The sequence below is a fragment of the Schistocerca americana genome, chromosome 7 (genome assembly GCF_021461395.2).
Source record: "Schistocerca americana isolate TAMUIC-IGC-003095 chromosome 7, iqSchAmer2.1, whole genome shotgun sequence".
Lineage (NCBI taxonomy): Eukaryota > Metazoa > Arthropoda > Insecta > Orthoptera > Acrididae > Schistocerca > Schistocerca americana.
In genome coordinates this window covers 519,247,977-519,274,405 of record NC_060125.1, presented here as the reverse complement: position 1 = coordinate 519,274,405, position 26,429 = coordinate 519,247,977, and the positions used below count along the sequence as shown (strand labels likewise).

Here is a 26,429-nt window from a genome sequence, read left to right as displayed (position 1 = left end):
CAGAGGGAGTGTAGTGTGAATCTGATAAGTGGGCTCATACTTCCAAGTTGTAAATTTGACACTCAATTTTGTAATCACTGAAAGAATATCACATACTGTACCCCATCAATCTGTGAAGTTTCATTTGGTTTCCAAGTCCCCTTTATGGGTACTTCATTTTCTTTGCCAGGCAACATATATGGGGAGGCATATATTACTTGTAAACATATATTACTGGTGTTGGAGTCTTGAATCGAAAGACTGGTCTGATGCAGCTCTCCATGCTACTCCATTTTGTTCAAGCCTCTTCATGTCTGAATAACTACTGCATCCTGCATACTGCTTACTGTATCCATGAGTTGGTCACCTCCACAGTTCTTATCCCCCACACTTCCCTCCTGCTATTTCTCAGGTAGCAAGATGAGAACATCTAGGAAAACCAGAATGAGCCCATGGTGCTCACAAAAACACAGTGTATCGACCTAATGGGTGAGCAGAGAATCTGATAGCACAAGATGAGAACATCTAGGAAAACCAGAATGAGCCCATGGTGCTCACAAAAACACAGTGTATCAACCTAATGGGTGAGCAGAGAATCTGATAGCAAGGTCAGGGACAGACAAAGAATTATCAGAGCATGACATTGTGAAGAATTCACAAAATGAATGCAAGCAAGCACAAGCCAAATAAACAAGAATCTGGGTTAATGTTAGCATGCACCTGACTTTGGATTCCACGTGGTAGTACCAGGAATGTTTCAATTTTAAAGGCACTATCCATTGTATGTGACACTCGCACTGTTTATGATGGGGTCATAGATCACTCCAACTCTTGACCACAAATAACTTCTTGTACAACATATAGGAGTCTGGCAAGGATATCAAACCAGCATTACCAAACTGACAATTTGTTGGTGCCTCAGGATGTCTCCTATCAATTGACCCCTTCTTTCAGTCAAGTTTGGCCATAAATTTCTTTTTTCCCCAATTTGATTCAATATCTCCTCATTAGTTACTTGATCTTTGCACCTAATCTTCACCATTCTTCCGTAGTACCACATTTCAAAAGCTTCTGTTCTCCTCATGTCTAAGCTGCTTAACATCCATGACTCACTTATGTGTAAGGCTATACTACATACAAATATCTCCAGAAAAGATTTCCTCACACTTAAATTTATATTAGACATTAACAATTTCTTCATTTACAGAAATGCTTATCCTGCTATAGTCACCCAACATTTTATATCCTCTCTACTTTGGCCATCAGCTGTTACTTTTGCTGTACAAATACCAAAACGCATTTACTACTTTTACTGTTTGATTTCCTAATCTGTTCCTTTTTCAGCATCACCTGATTTAAAGTAACTACATTCCATTACCGTTGGTTCACTTTTTTTGATATTTATCTTGTAACCTCTTTCAAGGTGCTACCCATTCAACTGCTCTTCCACGCCCTCTGCTGTCTACATCTACATCTACACCTACATCTATACTCTGCAAGCCACCTTACGGTGTGTGGTGGAGGGTACTTATTGTACCACTATCTGATCCCCCCTTCCCTGTTCCATTCACGAATTGTGCGTGGGAAGAACGACTGCTTGTAAGTCTCCGTATTTGCTCTAATTTCTCGGATCTTTTCGTTGTGATCATTACGCGAGATATATGTGGGCAGTAGTAATATGTTGCCCATCTCTTCCCGGAATGTGCTCTCTCGTAATTTCGATAATAAACCTCTCCGTATTGCGTAACATCTTTCTTGAAGTGTCCGCCACTGGAGCTTGTTCAGCATCTCCGTAACGCTCTCGTGCTGACTAAATGTCCCCATGACAAATCGCGCTGCTTTTCGCTGGATCATGTCTATCTCTTCTATTAATCCAACCTGGTAAGGGTCCCATACTGATGAGCAATACTCAAGAATCGGACAAACAAGCGTTTTGTAAGCTACTTCTTTCGTCGATGAGTCACATTTTCTTAGAATTCTTCCTATGAATCTCAACCTGGCGCCTGCTTTTCCCACTATTTGTTTTATGTGATCATTCCACTTCAGATCGCTCTGGATAGTAACTCCTACGTATTTTACGGTCGTTACCGCTTCCAATGATTTACTACCTATGGCATAATCGTACTGGAATGGATTTCTGCCCCTATGTATGCGCATTATATTACATTTATCTACGTTTAGGGAAAGCTGCCAGCTGTCGCACCATGCATTAATCCTCTGCAGGTCCCCCTGGAGTACGTACGAGTCTTCTGATGTTGCTACTTTCTTGTAGACAACCGTGTCATCTGCAAATAGCCTCACGGAGCTACCGATGTTGTCAACTAAGTCATTTATGTATATTGTAAACAATAAAGGTCCTATCACGCTTCCCTGCGGTACTCCCGAAATTACCTCTACATCTGCAGATTTTGAACCGTTAAGAATGACATGTTGTGTTCTTTCTTCTAGGAAATCCTGAATCCAATCACAAACCTGGTCCGATATTCCGTAAGCTCGTATTTTTTTCACTAAACGTAAGTGCGGAACCGTATCAAATGCCTTCCTGAAGTCCAGGAATACGGCATCAATCTGCTCGCCAGTGTCTACGGCACTGTGAATTTCTTGGGCAAATAGGGCGAGCTGAGTTTCACATGATCTCTGTTTGCGGAATCCATGTTGGTTATGATGAAGGAGATTTGTATTATCTAAGAACGTCATAATACGAGAACACAAAACATGTTCCATTATTCTACAACAGATTGACGTAAGCGAAATAGGCCTATAATTATTCGCATCTGATTTATGACCCTTCTTGAAAATGGGAATGACCTGCGCTTTCTTCCAGTTGCTAGGTACTTTACGTTCTTCCAGCGATCTACGATAAATTGCTGATAGAAAGGGGGCAAGTTCTTTAGCATAATCACTGTAGAATCTTAAGGGTATCTCGTCTGGTCCGGATGCTTTTCCGCTACTAAGTGATAGCAGTTGTTTTTCAATTCCGATATCGTTTATTTCAATATTTTCCATTTTGGCGTCCGTGCGACGGCTGAAGTCAGGGACCGTGTTACGATTTTCCGCAGTGAAACAGTTTCGGAACACTGAATTCAGTATTTCTGCCTTTCTTCGGTCGTCCTCTGTTTCGGTGCCATCGTGGTCAACGAGTGACTGAATAGGGGATTTAGATCCGCTTACCGATTTTACATATGACCAAAACTTTTTAGGGTTCTTGTTTAGATTGTTTGCCAATGTTTTATGTTCGAATTCGTTGAATGCTTCTCTCATTGCTCTCTTTACGCTCTTTTTCGCTTCGTTCAGCTTTTCCTTATCAGCTATGATTCGACTACTCTTAAACCTATGATGAAGCTTTCTTTGTTTCCGTAGTACCTTTCGTACATGATTGTTATACCACGGTGGATCTTTCCCCTCGCTTTGGACCTTAGTCGGTACGAACTTATCTAAGGCGTACTGGACGATGTTCCTGAATTTTTTCCATTTTTGTTCCACATCCTCTTCCTCAGAAATGAACGTTTGATGGTGGTCACTCAGATATTCTGCGATTTGTGCCCTATCACCCTTGTTAAGCAAATATATTTTCCTTCCTTTCTTGGCATTTCTTATTACACTTGTAGTCATTGATGCAACCACTGACTTATGATCACTGATACCCTCTTCTACATTCACGGAGTCGAAAAGTTCCGGTCTATTTGTTGCTATGAGGTCTAAAACGTTAGCTTCACGAGTTGGTTCTCTAACTATCTGCTCGAAGTAATTCTCGGACAAGGCAGTCAGGATAATGTCACAAGAGTCTCTGTCCCTGGCTCCAGTTCTGATTGTGTGACTATCCCATTCTATACCTGGTAGATTGAAGTCTCCCCCTATTACAATAGTATGATCACGAAACTTCTTCACGACGTTCTGCAGGTTCTCTCTGAGGCGCTCAACTACTACGGTTGCTGATGCAGGTGGTCTATAGAAGCATCCGACTATCATATCTGACCCACCTTTGATACTTAACTTAACCCAGATTATTTCACATTCGCATTCGCTAATAACTTCACTGGATATTATTGAATTCTTTACTGCTATAAATACTCCTCCACCATTGGCGTTTATCCTATCCTTGCGGTATATATTCCATTCTGTGTCTAGGATTTCGTTACTGTTCACTTCCGGTTTTAACCAACTTTCCGTTCCTAATACTATATGCACACTATTTCCTTCAATAAGAGATACTAATTCAGGAACCTTGCCCTGGATACTCCTGCAGTTTACCAATATTACGTTAACTTTTCCTGTTTTTGGTCTCTGAGGACGGACGTTCTTTATCAACGATGATAATGTCCTCTCTGGTAAGCCGTCAGGTATTTTATCGTTTCGCCCAAGGGGGGGTCCCTCTAACCTAAAAAACCCCTGTGTGCACGCCACACGTACTCTGCTACCCTAGTAGCTGCTTCCGGTGTGTAGTGCACGCCTGACCTGTCTAGGGGGGCCCTACAATTCTCCACCCAATAACGGAGGTCGATGAATTTGCAACCATTATAGTCGCAGAGTCGTCTGAGCCTCTGTTTAGACCCTCCACACGGCTCCAAACCAGAGGACCACGATCGACTCTGGGCACTATGCTGCAGATATTAAGCTCAGCTTGCACTCCGCGTGCGATGCTGGTTGTCTTCACCAAATCAGCCAGCCGCCGGAAGGAACCAAGGATGGCCTCAGAACCCAAGCGGCAGGCGTCATTCGTTCCGACATGTGCTACTATCTGCAGCCGGTCACACCCAGTGCGTTCAATAGCTGCCGGAAGGGCCTCCTCCACATTACGGACGAGAACCCCCAGCAAGCACACCGAGTGCACACTGGCATTCTTCCCCGACCTACCCGCTATTCTCCTAAGGGGCTCCATAACCCGCCTAACGTTGGAGCTCCCTATAACTAATAGGTCCGCCCTCTGTGACTGTCAGGACCTTGCCGGAGAATCGGCCACTGGCCCAACAGGCGAGGCATCCTGTGGTGGCTCGGAAACGATGTCATCACCACTAGGAAGCACCCCGTACCTGTTGGAAAGGGGTAAGGCAGCTGCCACGCGGCCAGATCCCACCTTCACCTTTCGGCCAGGCACGCGCGAGCCCACCACTGTCCGCCATTCACCCTGGAGTGATGGCTGACCGGTAAGATGCTCACTGCCGGAAGACGCAGCGACATCAGGGGTTCCATGTGATTCCAAGGCCACCGAAGTAGGCACAGGTCTCACCACAGTTGCCCCAATGCCACTACGAGCCGACGCCTGCGCCTTGAGCTCGATGAGCCTAACAGACAAAGCCTCCACCTGCCCCCGAAGAATGGCCAATTCTCCTTGCGTCCGCTCACAACAACCACAGTCCCTACACATGACTATGTTTACCCTACTCTATACGGTGACAAATTCCCAAGATAATCTTCTGATGAGCTACTCTGATAATCAAGAAACACTCACTGAAATACGAGACGCGAAAACTACACTAGGTTTTCCCAGAAAAACTATTTAAAAGCTAAGCGCAGCAAATAAGTACAAAAACGCTTTATACAAACAGTACTCGCTGCTGCTGGTGCTCTCGCTCTGGCTGTCACAAGACAACTGCTGATTCAAGTGACTAGTGGCTAACGGCCGCGAAACAAACAAAAGACGGTTTTAGGGCGCTTTCTGTTCTAAACGATCAAGAAAACACTAAGAAATCTAACACGAAAACTACGTAAAGTTTTATCAAGAACTGTTAGTTACTATGCAGAGCAGATAAACACAAATAGAATCCCTTCCTTAGTGGAAGGTCGTAAACAAAATGCAAAATAAACGCTTTATACAAACAGCACTCGCTGCTGCTGGTGCTTTCGCTCTGGCTGTCACAAGACAACTGCTGATTCAAGTGACTAGTGGCTAACTTACAGAATTACAATATCATCAGCAAGCATCAAATTTTTTCTTCTCCCTTTACTCTAATTTGCTCTACAAATAGCTCCTTGGTTTGCTTTGCTGCTTGCTCCATGTACAGGCTGAATAACATTGGAGATAGGTTACAGCTGTGTGTGTCTCTCTCTTTTCTGAGCTACTGATTGGCTTTCACGTTCTCCATTTATTATAACTAGAGTCTGATATACCTTTGGCTGCCTGTATTTTATCCCTGCTACTTTTAGAATTTCAAAAAGTGTATTCCAGGCAACGTTCTCAAAAGCTTTCTCTAAAACTACAAATACTATAAACAGATTTTCCTTTCTTTAACCTATATTCTATGATAAGTTGTAATGTCCATATTACCTTGTGGCTTCCTACATTTCACCAGAAGTCAAACTGATCTGCAGCAACGTTGGCTTCTACCAGATTTTCCACCTTCTATAAATAATGTGCAACCATAATTCATTAAACTAATGGTTTGGTAGCATTCATAGCTATCAGTACCTACCCTCTTTGTAACTGGAATTACTAGATTCTTCATGAAGTTTGAGAGTATTTTGTCCCTCCTATACACCAGGCAGAATAGCTTTGTCTTGGCTTTCTGTCCTAAGGATCTCAATAATTCTGGGAGAGTGTCATTGACATGGGAGGTTCATACAGGCATACCATTGTTTGACCATCACACCCAGACTCCTGTATGGAGGACATAGTAATAGGCATTTTTAGTGTAGAGAACTGAAAGAGTTGAAAACAAATAAGTCACAAACTCCAGATGGAACCTTAGTTTGGCTGTACAGAGTGCACTCTATGGTTCTGACCCCTTACTTAGCTTGCATTTATCATGAATCTCTTGCCCAGCACAAAGTCCAAACAGACTGGAAGAAAGTGCAGGTGACTCCTGTTCGTAAGAAGGGCAAAAGAACATAACCACTTAATAACTCTTTGCTGCTGAATTCTTGAGCATAGTCTGTTTGAATATAGTAAATTCCCCTCAGACAGAAAAGCTTCTACCCACAAATCAATGTGGATTTAGAAAGCATCATTTCTACAAAATGCAGCTTGCCCTTTTCTCACAAAATCCTTTGAACCATGGATGAAGAGCAACAGGCAGGTTCCATGTCCCTATATTTCTGGAAAGCATTTCACATGATGCCCAATTGCGGACTGTTAACAAATGTCCAAGCATACAGGACAGATTTCCAGATATGTGAGTGTCTTGAAGACTGCTAAAATACTAGAACCCAGTATATTGTTCTGGACAGTGCACGTTCATCAGAGACAAGGATATTGTCAGGAGTGCCCCAGCGACTTGTGATAGAACTGCTCTTGTTCTCTACATGCATAAATTATCTGACAGATAAGGTGAGAAGCAATCTCTGACTGTTAGCTGGTGGTGCTGTAGTACATGGGAAAGTATCATCATTGAGTGACTGTAGGATGATACAGTATGACTCAGGCAGAATCTCTGTGTGTTGTGATGAATGTCAGCATGCAAATTAATGCAGATGAGTGGGAAAAACCATCCTTCAATATTTGAATACAATACATCTAGGCATAACATTGCAAAGCAATATGAAATGGAGCACCCTGGTAAGGATGGTAAAAGCAAAGGCGAATGGTTGATTTCAGTTCATCGGGAGGATTCTATGTAAGTGTAGCCCATCTGTGCAGGAGGCCACACGCAGAACACTTGTGCAACCCATTCTTGAGTACTTCTCACCTGTTTGGGATCCCCATCAGTTTGGATTAAAGGTAGACACTGAAGCAATTCCGATGTGTGCTGCTAGATTTGCTATTGGTAGGTTCAATCTGCTTGTAGGTGTTACGGAGATGCTTTGTAAACTCAAATGGGCGTGCCTGGCAGAAAGACGGTGTTCTTTTTGTGAAACAGTATCCATAAAATTTAGAGTACTGGTATTTTCAGCTGACTGCAGAACAGTTCTACTGCTGCCAGTGTACCTTCTACATAAGGACCACAATGAAAAGATTAGAGAAATTAGGACTCGTACAGAGGCATATAGACAGTCATGTTTCCCTCACACAACTTGTGAGTGGAACAGGAAAGGAAATGACTGTAGTTTGCAACAGCATTAATGGTCTCTAGCCTTGCATCTTATAAAGAATGCTTCATTGTCATCTCATCTGAAAGTACACAGACAGTAGCTACATTATGGACAGCTGCAATAGCAAAGTTTAACCTAACAGTCTGGTTCATTGTGTCTTCCTTACAAGCATGAGCTACATGTTATAGAATGGACTGTGTATTCAGTACTTCTCAGCCATAATGACATGAAGAGAAACTAGTGAGACAGAGCCTCACTTGTTTTTTGGCCACAGTTTGTCAGTGTCCATTCATGTGGACAAACAGCTTGTTGGTTGTCATGCCTACATAGAATGCAGCACACTAGTTGCAGCTTAGCTTGTGTATAGGTGTATGGGTGAGCCAGATCCCAGTCCCACATACTGATCCTGCGTTGTTGCTTGGCTCATGAAATCCCCCCTAATGGCCTTACCATCAAAGTACCCATCTCTGGTTGCCACCCCTCCTTCCACAATGACCTCCACCTGTTCAGATTCTGCCAATCCTTAGCCCTCACCAACATAGTCCTGCAAAACCATATCAATCAAGCCCAATCCTCCTTGCAGTATCTTCTCTCCATCCACAAAATTCTCCTGCTATGTAATCCCAAATGCCTGGAACCCATAATACACATTCAAACTCTTGCCCTGCAGGAACTTGAGCAACATGCACAATGTCACCTCATAAAACTCTACATCCTGCTCACTTCCTACTCCTGCCTCAGAGTACCACTGTCCACCACTTCTATAACAACCTCCAAACCTCCCCCACGCTCCCTCATAGCTGACAAACCCTGTCTCGCAGACCTACTGCACTTACCCCACCCTGCAAAATTCCCTCCACCCACCATGCAGAACCCAGAACCTAAACAGACCCGCAACACATTTATGAACCTTTCCTCCAGAAGCCTTAGTCCCACAAAAATATCAGTCCTTTCCAAAGGCCTGACCTTTTGCCCCACTCCCAAATTCAACCATGCAGGACTAGTTAAAGACCTTCTCTCCTTCTCCCATTCCCTACAGTGGAAACACTTTTTCGCCACCAAACTGACCAATCAGACTCAAACAAAGACCAATATTGAACCTTGCCTAACTCAGTTCACTCCTCCACCCAACTGTGATCTACCCCCACTGCCTCCAAATCATCCCCTGTTAACTTTCCAGAATTTCTTAACCTTTAACCTTGCCTCATCATCATTCCCCAAATCCCTCAACATGAAAACTAACCTTACATCCACAGAAAGAACTGCAGTCCAACATCTAAAAACTGATCCCAAACTTATAATACTACCTGCAGACAAAGGCTACACCACCGTTGTTTTGAACTGCAAGGATTATGTGGCAGAAGGACTCCATCAGCTGTCAGATACTTCTACCTACAAATCATGCCACAGTGATCCCATTCCAGTAATCCAACAGGATCTCCAGTCACTACTCAAATCCTTAGGTCCATCCCAGAACCTCTCCCCAGAGTCCATCTCTCTACTTACCCCTACCACTCCCCGCACTCCCACCTTCTACATGCTTCCTAAAGTCCATAAACCCAACGACCCAGAATGCCCCATTGCGGCTGGTTACTGTGCCCCCACTGATAGAATCTCTACTCACCTTCAACCTATTACCTGGAACCTATAATCCTATACAAAAGATACCAACCATTTCCTCAACCAACTCTCCAAAGTTCCTGTCCCTTTACCACACAGAGCCCTGCTTATCACTATTGATGCCACCTCCCTGTACACTAACATTCCTAATGCCCATGGCTTTACTGCTATCAAACACTACCATTCCAAACACCCTATGGATTCCAAACTAACAACCTCCTTCCTAGTCTCCATGACCAACTATATCCTCACCCACAATTACTTCTCCTTTGAAGGCATTACCTACAAACAAATACATGGTACAGCTATGGGCACCCACATGGCACCATCCTATGCTAATCTATTCATGGGCCATCTAGAGGAATCCTTTCTAAAAACCCAGAATCCTAAACCCCTCACCTGGTTCAGGTTCATTGATGACATCTTTGCTATCTGGATTGAAGGTGAGGACACCTTGTTCACATTCCTCCAGAACCACAACAACTTGTCCCCCATTTGCTTCACCTGGTCCTACTTAACCCAACAAGCCACCTTCCTAGATGTTGACCTCTACCTCAGAAATGGCCACATCAGTACCTCCGTCCATATCAAACCTACTAACCACCAGCAATACCACCACTTCAACAGCTGCCACCCATTCCATACCAAGAAGTCCCTTCTGTACAGCCTAGCCACCCATGGTCGTCACATCTGCAGTGATGAGCAGTCCCTCTCAAAATATTCCAAGGGTCTCACTGAAGCCTTCACTGACCATCATTATCCTCCCATCCTTGCACAAAAACAAATCCTCTGTGCCTTATTGTTCCAGTCTCCCACCAACTCCCAAAGTCCCACAGTCCGGCCACAGAGGAGCATTCCGCTCATAACTCAGTACCATCCAGGACTGGAGCAAATGAATTACATTATCCACCAGGGTTTCGATTACCTCTCATAGTGCCCTGAAATAAGAAATTTCCTACCCGCTATCCTTCCCACCCCTCCTATCGTGGTATTCCACCGTCCACCAACCCTACACAATATTCTCATCCATCTGTACACAACCCCTGCTCCCAATCCCTTACCTCATGTTTCATACCCCTGTAATAGACCTAGATGCAAGACCTGTCCCATACATCCTCCTACCATCACCTACTCCATTCCTGTCACTAACGTCACCTGTCCCATCAAAGGCGGGGCTACCTGTGAAACCAGTCATGTGGTTTACAAGCTAAGCTGCAACCACTGTGCTGCATTCTATGTAGGCTTGACAACCAACAAGCTGTCTGTCCACATGAATGGCCATCAACAAACTGGGACCAAAAAACAAGTGGATTACCCTGTTGCTGAACACGCTGACAAACATGATATCCCTCATCTCAATGAGCCTGTGCCATATGGATCCTTCCCACCAACACCAGCTTTTTTGAATTGCGCAGGTGAGATTTTCCCTGCAATACATCCTACATTCCCGTAACCCTCCTGGCCTCAACCTTCATTAGTGACTGTCCTCACCCATCGAGCCCCCTCCCTGTTCCCTTTCCAGCACTACACAGCCGTCGTTTCACCGCCACACTCAGCCTTTTAATTTTTTAATTTTTTTTATTTTTATTTTTTATTTCTCTCCTTCCGCTACTTACCGCTGCCCCCTCCGCACCTTCTCTCCTGTCCTCTGTCTAAACTGCAACACTTCATTGTCCACCACTCCCCCTACCTGCCCCAGCCTCCTCCTTACTCCCACCCATTCGCCACTCCCATCATGCACTGATGCTGCTGCTCACAGTGTGGTTTCAGTTCTCTGAGACTGCAGACGTGTGTGCAAGTTGCATTTGCGTGAGTGAGTGTGTGTGTGTGTGTGTGTGTGTGTGTGTGTGTGTGTGTGTGTGTAAGTGTGTCTACTGCTCACAAAGGCCTTAATGGCTGAAAGCAGTAATTGTGTGAACCTTTTTGTTGCGCGTATCGCAACTCAGCACCTCCACTATAAGGCAAGTAGCAACTTTCCTTCTCTGGTATTGTTACATTCCATCCCGTATTTTCCATTGTTTAACTTCTTTCCAGTAATCTTCTTCTTGCAATTAGTCAGTGTGATGCTTCCCAATCAGAAATAGTGATTTAATCTATTGCTTCATGGATCAGTCTTTCAGTGTTGGCTACTTTAAATGTAGTATTTTTATCTGCAACATATCTCTTCACCTGTGGCCACACCAGTTCTACTGGATTATAAATGGAATGATAAGGTGGTATTTGCAGCACCCTGAGACCGTGTTGCAGAGCTATTGAATCAATTGTGTGTATTTTACTGCTGCGTTTTCAAATCTTAACAAGCTCCAGCAGCTCTTATCTAGTTTGTGTTTCAGTATGTTATATATTATTACTTCACAGGCATGAAAGAATATAACTTTTTCTGGTGTTTGTAGTGGGAGGCCTGTTGAGAATAACAGTGGTAGCTTGCATTGTCCACAGCAATGACGGAACCTGGATGCAAATAAAGCAATGGCTGTTTCTTAAACCATTCTAAAAACATTTCTTCATTAATTTTGGAATGACAGACAGAGTTGGTTTTTGATTTTGGTTGAAATATAAGTTTACTTTGAGGTACAAATCTGGTAGTAGAGGAACTGTTGTAACATGTTATAAGAGGCCCCCCTTTTCCCATTGGAACTCAAGCTGCATTTTTCCTCTGTTGTGTGCCAAATAAAATTTCTGTGCATTTTTGGTTCACTTAAGCTTTGTCCAATTAATACACAGATGATATTCCTTTTGATCTGACTTCGTGCACTGCTTTCAGAAACACCATTCTAGCAGCAGCAATATAACTTTGTCCCATTAAAAATTTATGTATGTAAATAAATTTTACACACATAAATCTGATGTCCTTCAATATTCTTTGATTGACCTTGCACCTCCTTCAAACTCAGTAGCTTCAACAGTGAGCAATTTTGCTGCTGTGGGGAACTCGCCCCTTTCATAAAATTCGAGAACCTTCTGACATAAAACATCTTGATCAAAGTTGTCAATTCCTGTTACATGCTTTAGCATACAATGTTTCTTCCCTAGAGACTGAAATTCCAAATTTGCAGTTGCTTGCTGAGACAGCTTACCCTTCTGTACAATTTGTCTAACAGTTTGTACACCAATATCACCACGGGCCTCTGCAGTGCATTCCTGCACTTTGGGAATGTCACAGACTCGCTTATCTGAATATGCCTGGTATTTGAAGAAGGAGTACACTTTAAAAATAAGGTCCCTTGTCTGTATGAGAAGCACTTGGTGCCTTCCAGGTATTTCAGCCATTATGAGAAACTTCACAGAACACACAGAACACCACAGAAATCAGCAAATCATTCCACACATGTAAAACATGATATAAAGCTGAAATACAATGGAAGTTTACACAGTACGGAATGTGGAAACAGACTGGAGTGTTGACTGGCTAGCTGCATAGCTGTCTACTGTGCATCCCCAGCTCAGAGGCCATAAACACTGACATGGAGTACAGTAATGGTACAAGATACCCTTCACCACACACCATACAGTGTCTTGTAGAGTATGTATGTTGATGTGTGTGTACTCCAGGCACCTTATTTTGACTTAGTCCTTTCAGTGCTCTGTCAAATTCTTGCTGCAATACCATATAACCCACACTAATCAACTTCCTCTTCCCTTTCCATAACATTATGTTTAAGTCCATTGTTCTTATATAGCCCTTCCATATATTTCTTCTATCTGTCAGTTCTCCCTTCTCACTTAGTGCCAGTTTGTCATCTGAGCTGATAAATGCTACCTATAGGAAAACTGAAGAGCCTGCTGAAATACTAGAACCAAGTATGTTGTTCTGGACAGTGCATGTTCATTGGAGACAAGGACATTGTCAGGAGTGCCCCAGCGACTTGTGATAGAACTGCTCTTGGAAAGAATAGAATCAGCTGTATGATACAGCTGCTTCTCTTCTTTCCAAAGAGCTCTTCAATTTTCCTATAGGTAGCATCTATCTTTCCTCCAGTTATGTGTGTTTCTACATCCAAATTAATATAATTTTTATCTTTAAATGAATGTACACATGGGCACATAATATTACACTTAACTTACCTGTTTATTACAACAAGTGGCATAAGTGAAGCAGCCTGAACCCATCGCAAACACAGTTCCCCATCAACTGGAAGTTCAGCAGAGCCTGCACATAAAGGTGGAGCAGAGAATGGAACACCTCCAAGGCCTGCCGTTTGTATATCTTCAATTGCTGCTTGAAGTTCTGACCATAGTACTGTTTCATTCTTGTCTTCATTTGGTTTGTATGGTAATGTTGAACCAAAGACGCCAGGAACAGCAGCATCACTAAGTACCAGTGGCAAATCAAGAAATGTAGACGCTTCAAGCACTACAACATAACAAAACAACAGAAACTATTTCCAGTATATTTATATTTGTTACACATAACAGAAACTGTTGGTTCACATTAGTACCAAACTATGATCATTTGTTTGTATTAATAGGGTGTTTAAAATTAGTTGTAACTTTCAACATTTCACTCACTGGAGGGGTCATGATCCATTGCCCAAGTGATACCAATGAAGAGCGAGCCTTCCTACCATACCACCAGCAGTTGGCTTGGTAAAGTGTATAGTGCCCCTGTTGCTGCACCATGGATAAATGGCATCACATGGAGTTGCACATTACATGCATATCTGAATTCATCTGCTGGTTTTGAAGTGTTCTGCAGCCATCAGTTATTATGAACAAGTGTTTTGTGTTGGCATTGCATTAATAACAACAGTGCAGCACATCTGAACATGAGGTCCAGAATAAAAGCTGTCATCCAAGAGCACATTTACCCACTGTGAAGATAACGTTCTGCTGCACAAAATATTCTTTTGAATTCAACAATAGTAATTAACAATTTGCATACCCTCTGTAGCAATGGATAAAGCTCCAAAAATGCAGTTGAGAAAAAGCAGATATTATGCTCTGGGTAGAAAGAAATAGTCCACTGGATAAAGTTGAACACAGCATGTATAAGGCAGAGTTCATTTGTAGAGCTGTACAAGCCAGGCTACCAGGTCAATGAAATAGCTAACACTGAAGGGCATAGTTTAATCAGGCTTGCTCTGTATCATGCTCATTTGAATCTGACTGAGAATATAGGGACACAAGAAATTTGTGCTCAGCGATGTTAAAATGCTGAAAAAGATAACATTGCAAATGTTACACCACAGGACTGGTTTCGAGTTGCCAAGCATACCAAGAAGGTAGTTCAGGAGAGGGATTCATGAATGACTGTTATGAGTTTTGAATAATACGTAACTTCTCTTGTTGCCTTGTTAATATCTGGTTCTTTTGACAAAACACAACAGAATCTCACTAACATTATAATGCAGCTGAAAAAGAAACTGCAACAGAATCCCGAAACAGCATAATATTAAACTAGCAATTTAGAGCAAGATAGGTCACTATTATACAAAAAAAGCCCATTCCCAGTATAAAAATCAATGTGAAACTTCTTCACTTACATAGCTGCGAAACCCACAGCAGTTCTCACTTCACCATCTATGAATGGTCCTCAAAATACATTATTTCATTGAAAAAAATCTGTAGTTGCTTCAGTATCACAGTGGATATGAAAGTTTCACATATGAATCATATGGCAAAATACTTTCCACTTTGTGCACTATTATTTGCCAAAATCTTGTTTCAGTATCTCAGACCATTTATGAAATACGAGGGACTTGTGAATATTTCATTCTGTCTTTGTTACTGGTGCATACATTCATGACCGAGTGCTCTTTACATATATTCCATTTTCTCGAGATTGGAGACAAATAACAATATCCTTAAAAGTTTAAAGGATAATTCAATAAGTTATCTACATTTCATATGCAGCAACATATGATGTAACATGTGCCAAATGCAAATTCATACTGACCCGTATTTTTCACTGCAAAGTTTAAGAACTTCTTGCTAAAGTTTATCCTTTACAGAAATACCACAATAATTGTGACCATTAGTGATATGATAGGCAGTTCATCACAAAGCTGATAAATAGCAGATGTTTGAGAATAAGAGTTTATTACCAAATAGTTTCTTTAAAATTGTTTGAGAGAGATCACAGATTAGCTGACTTGTATGACTTGTTGTTCATGCAGGCAGTCAAGCCTGACAGGTTGCACACTGAGGAGGCCTAGCATTATTGTCAGTTGCTGACATGCTCAGCACACACTGGCAACTGCGCTTCCCTTGACTCACTCTGTATTGAACTGTCAAAAGTCACAACTAATTTTAAACAACTATAGAATAAGTGCCATTTGCAACACACACAGCAATTAGGCAAGCTGGAAATGACCCAGATTATCAAGAATCAATGTGCCTGCAATACTTCCAGGAACTGTTAAAGCGTGCCTAGCAAAATTTCATCTAAGGTGAAGATGAAGATGAACCCAGTTGAATTAAATTTCAGGCAATATTGATGCCAGAGAAGTATTTCAGTACTGATCCTGAACTTACAACCACATGTGATAAGAACAGAGTAAGGTTCAATCATCCTTCTTGTTCTTGTGACACTCTTGACCTCAGCACTTCTTTTTTTTTTTTTTTTTTTTTTTTTTTTATTGACCCGGGCGGGCACTACTCAAGAGGACATCGTTATCAGGAGAAAGAAAACTGGTTTTCTACGGATCGGAGCGTGGAATGTCAGATCCCTTAATTGGGCAGGTAGGTTAGAAAATTTAAAAAGGGAAATGGATAGGTTAAAGTTAGATATAGTGGGAATTAGTAAAGTTCGGTGGCAGGAGGAACAAGACTTTTGGTCAGGCGAATACAGGATCATAAATACAAAATCAAATAGGGGTAATGCAGGAGTAGCTTTAATAATGAATAGGAAAATAGGAGTGCAGGTAAGCTACTACAAACAGCATAGTGAACGCATTATTGTGGCCAAGATATACATGAAGCCCACGCCTACTACAGTAATACAAGTTTATATGCCAACTAGCTCTGCAGATGACGAAGAAATTGAAGAAATGTATGATGAAATCAAGGAAATTATTCAGGTAGTGAAGGGAGACAAAAATTTAATAGTCATGGGTGACTTAAATTTGGTAGTAGGAAAAGGGAGAGATGGAAACGTAGTAGGTGAATATGGATTGGGGCTAAGAAATGAAAGAGGAAGCCGCCTGGTAGAATTTTGCACAGAGCTCAAATTAATCATAGCTAACACTTGGTTTAAGAATAATAAAAGAAGGCTGTATACATGGAAGAAGTCTGGAGATACTGACAGGTTTCAGATAGATTATATAATGGTAAGAGAGAGATTTAGTAACCAGGTTTTAAATTGTAAGAAATTTCCAGGGGCAGATGTGAACTCTGACAACAATCTATTGGTTATGAACTGTAGATTAAAACTGAAGAAACTGCGAAAAGGTGGGGATTTAAGGACATGGGACCTGGGTAAACTGACCAAATCAGAGGTTATACGGAGTTTCAGGGAGAGCATAATGGAACAACTGACAGGAATGAGGGAAAGAAATACAGTAGAAGAAGAATGGGTAGTGTTGAGGGAAGAAGTAGTGAAGGCAGCAGAGGATCAACTAGGGAAAAAGACAAGGCCTAGTAGAACTCCTTGGGTAACAGAAGAAATATTGAATTTAATTGATGAAAGGAGAAAATATAAAAATGCAGTAAATGAAGCAGGCAAAAAGGAATGCAAATGCCTCAAAAATTAGATTGACAGGAAGTGCAAAATGGCTGAGCAGAGGTGGCTAGAGGACAAATGTAAGGATGTAGAGGCTTATCTCACTAGGGGTAAGGTAGATATTGCCTACAGGAAAATTAAAGAGACCTTTGGAGAAAAGAGAACCACTTGTATGAATATCAAGAGCTCAGATGGAAACCCAGTTCTAAGCAAAGAAGGGAAAGCAGAAAGGTGGAAGGAGTATATAGAGGGTCTATACAAGGGCGATGTACTTGAGGACAATATTATGGAAATGGAAGAGGATGTAGATGAAGATGAAATGGGAGATATGATACTGCGTGAAGTGTTTGACAGAGTGCTGAAAGATCTGAGTTGAAACAAGGCCCCGGGAGTAGACAACATTCCATTAGAACTACTGACGGCCTTGGGAGAGCCAGTTCTGATGAACTCTACCATCTGGTGAGCAAGATGTATGAGACAGGTGAAATACCCTCAGACTTCAAGAAGAATATAATAATTCCAATCCCAAAGAAAGCAGGTGTTGAAAGATGTGAAAATTACCGAACTATCAGTTTAATAAACCACAGCTGCAAAATACTGACGCAAACTCTTTACAAACGAATGGAAAAACTAGTAGAAGCCAACCTTGGGGTAGATCAGTTTGGATTCCGTAGAAATATAGGAACACGTGAGGCAATACTGACCCTACGACTTATCTTAGAAGCTAGATTAAGGAAAGGCAAACCTACATTTCTAGCATTTGTAGACTTAGAGAAAGCATTTGACAATGTTGACTGGAATACTCTCTTTCAACTTCTGAAGGTGGTAGGGGTAAAATACAGGGAGCGAAAGGCTATTTACAATTTGTACAGAAACCAGATGGCAATTATAAGAGTCAACAGACATGAAAGGGAAGCAGTGGTTGGGAAGGGAGTGAGACAGGGTTGTAGCCTATCCCTGATGTTATTCAATCTTTATATTGAGCAAGCAGTGAAGGAAACAAAAGAAAAATTCAGAGTAGGTATTAAAATCCATGGAGAGGTAATAAAAACTTTGAGGTTTGCCGATGACATTGTAATTCTGTCATATACAGCAAAGGACTTGGAAGAGCAGTTGAACAGAATGGATAGTGTCTTGAAAGGAGGCTATACGATGAACATCAACAGAAGCAAAATGAGGATATGGAATGTAGTCGAATTAAGTCGGTTGATGCTGAGGGAATTAGATTAGGAAATGAGACACAAAGTAATAAAGGAGTTTTGCTATTTGGGGAGCAAAATAACTGATGATGGTCGAAGTAGAGAGGATATAAAATGTAGACTGGCAATGGCAAGGAAAGCGTTTCTGAAGAAGAGAAATTTCTTAACATTGAATATAGATTTAAGTGTCAGGAAGTCATTTCTGAAAGTATTTGTCTGGAGTGTGGCCATGTATGGAAGTGAAACACGGACGATAAATAGTTTGTACAAGAAGAGAATAGAAGCTTTCGAAATGTGGTGCTATAGAAGAATGCTGAAGATTAGATGGGTAGATCATATAACTAATGAGGAGGTATTGGATAGGATTGGGGAGATGAGGAGTTTGTGGCACAACTTGACTAGAAGAAGGGATCATTTGGTAGGACATGTTCTGAGGCATTATGGGATTGCCAATTTAGTATTAGAGGGCAGCAAGGAGGGTAAAAATCATAGAGGGAGACCAAGAGATGAATACACTAAGCAGATTCAAAAGGATTTAGGTTGCAGTAGGTACTGGGAGATGAAGAAGCTTGCACAGGATAGAGTAGCATGGAGAGCTGCATCAAACCAGTCTCAGGACTGAAGACCACAACAACAACATGTTACTGCTGCACAAATTGGTACTTTCTTATTCAAGTGGGAATCCATAAACTTTTATTTCTTACAGCTTAATTTTCTGATTACTGATGACAACAGTTTAACTCATTTATTTGGAAACAATTTTAATAAAGTAAAGAGAGATCCATAATTTAATATTTGGAAGGAATATGTGGAGTTGAAATTTTTAGTGAGCAAGAAGATGTTTCTTGATAATTTGACATACTTAATCTGAAAGCCCTCAATTTCCTGTTCTCTGTAAACATCTTACTTTTACAAAAATGTTCCATTCACAAAGTTATCTGTAATCAAAGTCCTAGTGTCCCAGAAGCTTCTTATCTTAAGTAATGATTATTTCTAAAACTCAGTCCCATAGTTTCACAGGCCTGAATTTCATTATTCTAGAAATGCTGATTTTCACTAGGAAAGCTTGTCAGCTTGAAAATTATTCAATTTGTAACATTTCATTTTAGCCTTTTTTGGTGGGCTCTGTGAATCCCCTTAGAAGAAGTAAATATTTGCATCAGTAGTACTTATAACTTTGCCTTTTTTTCTAACTGTTGAGATAATAGTTAAACAGACTTGATGTCTTGCTTGTTATGATTTATATTACCTCATTTTGCAGTTTTTCATGTTATAAAGTAAAATATAATAAAAGATTTTGTCATTTACTCGTGCATACTTCTATAAGTAGCTGTGTAGAAATAGATTCAGTCAGTCAGTGTCCAGTAGTTAAATTGTAAACATCTACGTGTGTCTGTCAGCTGTTGAAATGTAAATACCTTTGTGAACTTCTTAAAGTTAGCCAATATGCAGTAGTTATTCAGTGGTAATTTCTCTGTGTTGTTATCAATTAACAATGTGTAATCAATAACAAATTACAGTGTATTGCAGTCTGGAGACACCAGGCACTATATTCGCAACATGTACTCATGACAGTGTGTGCAGGGTAGAAGTTTCTATATGCATCATATTAATGTAACTGTGACTTAATCTGCCACCAATGAAATGTGAGATTGATTGTTGATGAGTGTAGCTTACTGGTCTGATTTATACACTAAGACTCATGAATATTTAAAAAAAGGCTAATAGTAATAAAAGTAAAATTGTGTTTCAATAAATGTGAAGGAATTGAAAACTATGCGCTTCAGTATAGTGTACATTCTTTCATGAATGTCAACCCAACCATCTAATAATATGATCGTGAATCAAGACTACAGAAAATGAGACAACCAAAGACAAATAACCAGATCAGGTAAGTTACATGGTCTCTTCTAGTTTGGAGCAAGATATGTTACTTAATCAGAGATCACACTGTTTCCTTCCCCTCACCTCCCCATCGACCAGAGAAATAATAGGATGTATAGAAGAATGTGATCTCTGAAAACAGATCCAGAGAGCTTTCTCACTACAGCATATACATATTTGTGGTCATTTCCAGAATGGACAGCATAGGCACATGGAGCTCTGCAGTTTCCATAACAATTATTCACAATGGTATCATCTATTTTCAGCACATTTGGATGCAAAAGATGTATATGCCAATCCAAGAATACTGGTCTTCTGCTCTCTGAAATGAATATTGTATTATGTAACTTAAATTCCCTTCTTTATCCACTGCAGTAGTGAAAGAAACATACAGAAAGAGCTCCTGTGATGAGCAGATAATTACTGTTAGAGTGAGTGAGAAAGAGAGAGAGAGAGAGAGAGAGAGAGAGAGAGAGAGAGACTCACCTGGCAAAGTTGCATGAACTTTGTGATGAGATACTTGACCTCCTGAATGCTTTGCTTGCCACCAAAGTGTGCCTTCAGACAGTGGCAGTCCTTCTGGAAAGTAGTCAACTTCTTCATAAGGATGCTCAGTTTCATCCAATGGCCAGTTGTTATGTAATACAACACCTCCAAGCAGTCCTTCATCTCTCAGTGGCTCTAGTTTTTGTAAAACTTCTGACCTGCATCACAAAAAAATTTCTTTCTGTCCACTCCAACAAACAGGTTGACTGTGTATATCAAAGAAAAAATTTCTGACCAGATTAATGTGAAGAATGTTATGTTAAAAATCACATGAAGTATAATTGGTTATGGGGACAGTAAAGAAATAATCTGCTTTGATCACAGCCAACAGAGTGAACAGTAAAATAGTACGACACATCTGCAAGTTCATTTGCTCACTTATTCACTCAAAATGTATGCCCCATGACTTCCAGATAAAGGAGCACCATAATGGATGTGGAATTATTCAAAGAATACAGCAATGAAGAGAAGTAAACAGTATAAACTGTTTCTACATGCTGCACTATGTAACATTAATTCTGCATAAATTCATCAGTCAAGAATTTGCCTCATATATTTTGTCTGCAAGACAGCTATAAATTAACACTGTGGCAAATACATAGAAAAGGCACTGCCTTGAAAATATCCCCTAGTTTTTAAGGGAAACTACTCAACTTCTAATTATCTACTAGCATTTATATTAAACACTTATAAATGCATGGAGGCTGACAAACAACAGCAATTATTTATGAGCTGTAAATAAGGTTTATTTTACTACATACATTTTCCTCTGAGGTATGGGTATAAGGGATCTACTTGAAGCAATATTAGTGAAACACTGTCAGAATAAAAAGGTGTATTGATTAAAGAGAAGGTTTGCTGAATGTAGAAATAGATCATTATACTGAAAAAAGTAGAATGATAAAATAACATGATACGAAATACTAAAAATTCTTCTTTAAATTTCCACAGACCACAACAAACTAACATCATAAACTAAGAATAAAGTATGTTGTTATTAATACAAGACCTTAGGTGTTCTTGCGGCATGGAGCTCAGCCCTGCCACTCCCCACATTCCTACCTTCTATATGCTTCCTAAAGTCCATAAACCCAACTACCCAGAACACCTCATTGTGGCTGATTACAGTGCCCCCCCCCCCCCCCCCCCCCGAAAGAATCTCTGCTCATGTAGACCAACACCTTCAACCAATACCTAGAACCTACTTTCCTATATAAAAGATACCAACCATTTCCTCCACCGACTCTCCACAATCCCTGTCTGTTTACCACTCGGTGCCCTGCTCATCACTAATGATACAACCTCCCTTTACATTAACATCCCTAATGTCCATGGACTTACTGCTATTGAACACTATCTTTCCCAATGCCCTATGGATTCCAAACCAATAACTTCCTTCCTACTTGCTTTGAATAACTATATCCTCACCCACAATTACTTCTCTTTTGAAGACATTACCTACAAACAAATCATGGGTACGGCTATGAGCATCTCCATGGCTCCATCCTGTACCAACCTATCCATGGGCCATCTAGAGGAATTGTTCCTAAACACCTAGAATCCAAAAACCCTCACCTGGCTCAGATTCAATGATAACATCTTTGCAATCTAGATTGAGGGTGAGGACACCCTATCAACATTCCTCCAGAACCTCAAATACTTCTTCCCCATTTGCTTCATCTGGTCCTACTCAACCCAACAAGCTACCTTCCTAGATGTTGACCTCCAACTCAAAGATGGCTACATCAATACCTCCCTCCACAGCAAACCTACTAATTACCAGCAATACCCCCACTTCAATAGCTGCCATCCATTCCATACCAAAAAGTCCCTACCATACAGCCTAGTCACTGATGATTGTTGCATCTACAGTGACAAACAGTCCCTCTCAAAATAAATCGAGGGTCTCACTGAAGCCTTCACAGACTGTAATTATTCTCCCAACCTTGCACAAAAACAAATCTCCTGTGCCTTATCTTTCCAGTCTCCCACCACCTCCCTAAGTCCCACCGTCCAGCCACAGAGGAGCATTATCCTCATAACTCAGTACCACCAAGGACCGGAGCAACTGACTTACAGTCTCTGTCAGGGTTTCAATTACCTCTCGTCGTGCCCTGAAATGAGAAATGTCCTGCCCACTACCCTTCCCACCCCTTCCACAGTGGTATTCTGTTGTCCACCAAACATACACAATATACTCGTCCATCCTTACACTACCCCTGCACCCAACCCCTTACCTCTAGCCTCATACCCCTGTATGATACCAAGGTGTAAGACCTGTCCCATACATCCTCCCACCATCACCTAATCCAGTCCAGTCACAAACATCACCTATCACATCAAAGGCAGGACTACCTGTGAAACCAGTCATGTGATCTACAAGCTAAGCTGCAACCACTGCAATGCATTGTATGTGGGCATGACAACCAACAAGCTGTCTGACCGCATGAATGGCCACCAACAAACTGTGGCCAAGAAACAAGTGGACCGCCCTGTTGCTGAGCACACTGCCGAACATGACATCCTTCATTTCAATGACTGCTTGCAGCCTGTGCCACATGGATCCTTCCCACCAACACCAGCTTTTCTGAATTGTGCAGGTGGGAACTTTCCCTGCAATACATCTTCTGTTCCCGTAACCCTCCTGGCCTCAACCTTCATTAGTTACTGTCCTCACCCATCCAGCCCCTCCCCCGTTCCCATTCCAGAACTACACAGCCCTCATTCCACCAGCGCACCGCACTTCTCTCCTTTTCAGTTCCCCCACTCCCCCATCCTGCTCCACAACTCTCTCCTGTCCTCTATTTAACCTGCAGCACTTCACTGTCTCCACCCCTACCCTACTATCCCTCCCTCTCCCCACCCCAACCTCCGCCTTACCCCCACCCAGTTGCCACTCCCATCATGCACTGGTGCTGCTACTCGCATTGTGGTTACAGATGCCTGAGACTGCATCTTTGCGTGAGAGAGAGAGACAGAGAGAGAGAGAGAGAGAGAGAGAGAGAGAGAGAGAGAGAGAGAGAGAGAGAGAGTGAGAGAGAGTTGGTATGTCATCTATTTTTGATGAAGGCCTTACTGACCAAAAGCTTTATTTGTGACAATCTTTCTGTTGTGCCTATCTGTGAATCGGCTTCTCCGCTACATGGTGAATGGCAACTTTTCTTTTCATAATATTGAATACTGAATATGTTATTTGTGTCAAATTACATATAACAAAAATACTGGTGTACCCCTCACTCATGCGTTGGCAGTGGTGTTCAATCATTCATCGTGATCCATAGATCCTATCAGGAAGGAGAGCCTGGATGTGGAATGAGGTGAGGTGTACATGAATAAAAGCAACATTTAATAACTTAAATTCTATACTGTATTACCAATAAATTACTGGTATCATTAAACAGCATAATTCTACACTACTGGCCATTAAAATTGCTACACCACGAAGATGACATGCTACATATGCGAAATTTAACCAACAGGAAGAAGATGCTGTGATATGCAAACGATTAGCTTTTCAGAGGATTCACACAACGTTGGCGCTGGTGGCAACACCTACAACGTGCTGACATGAGGAAAGTTTCCAACCGATTTCTCATACACAAACAGCAGTTGACCGGTGTTGCCTGGTGAAATGTTGTTGTGATGCCTTGTGTAAGGAGGAGAAATACATACCATCACATTTCCGACTTTGATAAAGGTTGGACTGTAGCCTATTGCGATTGCGGTTTATCGTATCGCCACATTGCTGCTCGCATTGGTCGACGACATTTGCAGCAATATGGACTATCATCTCGGAGACCATGGCTGCGGTTACCCTTGATACTGCATCACAGACAGGAGCACCTGTGATGGTGTACTCAGCGACGAGCCTGGGTGCACGAATGGCAAAACATCATTTTTTTGGATGAATCCAAGTTCTGTTTACAGCATCATGATGGTAGCATCCGTGTTTGGTGACATCGCGGTGAACGCACATTGGAAGCATTTTATTCGTCATCGCCATACTGGCGTATCACCCGGCGTGATGGTATGGGGTGCCATTGGTTACATGTCTCGGTCACCTCTTGTTCAGATTGATGGCACTTTGAACAGTGGAGATTTCATTTCAGATGTGTTACGACCCGTGGGTCTACCCTTCATTCGATCCCTGCAAAACCCTACATTTCAGCAGGATAATGCACGACCGCATGTTGCAGGTCCTGTACCGGCCTTTCTGGATACAGAAAATGTTCGACTGCTGCCCTGGCCAGCACATTCTCCAGATCTTTCACCAACTGAAAACGTCTGGTCAATGGCGGCCGAGCAACTGGCTCGTCACAATATGCCAGTCACTACTCTTGATGAACTGTGGTATCGTGTTGAAGCTGCATGGGCAGCTGTACTGTACACGCCATCCAAGCTCTGTTTGACTCAATGCATATCAAGGCCATTATTACAGCCAGAGGTGGCTGTTCTGGGTACTGATTTCTCAGGATCTATGCACCCAAATTGTGTGAAAATGTAATCACATGTCAGTTCTAGTATAATATATTTGTCCAATGAATACCCATTTATCATCTGCATTTCTTCTTGGTGTAGCAATTTTAATGGCCAGTAGTGTATTTGTGCATATGCCAATTAAACTTAATTTAGTAAATTAACAGGAAAGCTTTAACTTGGAATACAAACCGCTGCTTCCTCAGTTTTATTAAATAACTGTTGCTTACCAGCTGATGCTAGCTTAATATATATGAGAATATGCTGGTATTTTTTGAAGAAAAGAAGTCTGTCTTTATCCAGTCTGTAGCAAAAGAGGACTGTTTGTAGGACACCACTAGGGGAGAGTGGGGGGATACAGGCAACGCCGACATCATTGTTTTCTCAGCTGAGTAGTGCTGTAGTTAGTGGGAGACAGTGCAGCACAGGAGCTGATGCAGAATTAGAATGCAGAGGCAGTGAGTTCTTGTGATTTCCTGTCTTATTATGGCACTAAAAATTAATCTGATGTTATTTTTGGTTTATGCTTAAATTTTGGGAAGTGTTTCAATGCTTTTTCAATGGTAATAAGTATAATGCAGATAGATAGTATGTTTCTTAATGCATCTTTTAGCATAGGATTGTAACTTTTTAAACATTAGCAAAGCCATTAAAGTCTGGTCTCTGTCATGATGTCTGAGTTGGATAATATCAACAGATAAATGTGGGGAAATAAAGAGAGTGCATCCACATGCTCTAAAAATTAGTAAAACATTGTTTACACTTAAGTAAGGTCTTACATCTAATTTCAGATGATGAGAACAAGAAAAGGAAAGAGGGCTAAATGGACTGAAGAAACTCTAAAAAAAGGCATTAAGTTTGGTGAATCAGGGAGAGCATGGAACAGCATATCAAAGGAGCTGAACAAACTAAAAATTAGAATTTCCAGTCTATTAAAATCAAATTCAGGCAAGAGATCTTCGTTGAGGAAAACATCTGTTTTTACTCCTTTACAGGAACAAGAATTAGTCAACCATGTGACTACATTGGCATAATTATTCTACGGCATTTTCTTGGTTGAGTTGCGGTGGACTGTCTACGACTTGCCAAAAAACTAGATT

The 26,429-nt window shown here is 41.4% G+C and overlaps 1 protein-coding gene across 1 annotated transcript in view; it reads right to left on the bottom strand.

Annotated features, from left to right (window-relative positions):
• The window catches only part of LOC124623056 (alpha-glucosidase-like), a 237,237-nt gene that overhangs the window by 64,780 nt on the left and 146,028 nt on the right, over positions 1 to 26,429 (bottom strand). The window contains exons 9-10 of the mRNA XM_047148849.1: positions 20,794 to 21,011; positions 13,630 to 13,918 (exon numbers count right to left, since the gene is read on the bottom strand). Coding sequence (XP_047004805.1) covers positions 13,630 to 13,918; positions 20,794 to 21,011 — 507 coding nt within the window. The remainder of the gene's footprint in view (positions 1 to 13,629; positions 13,919 to 20,793; positions 21,012 to 26,429) is intronic.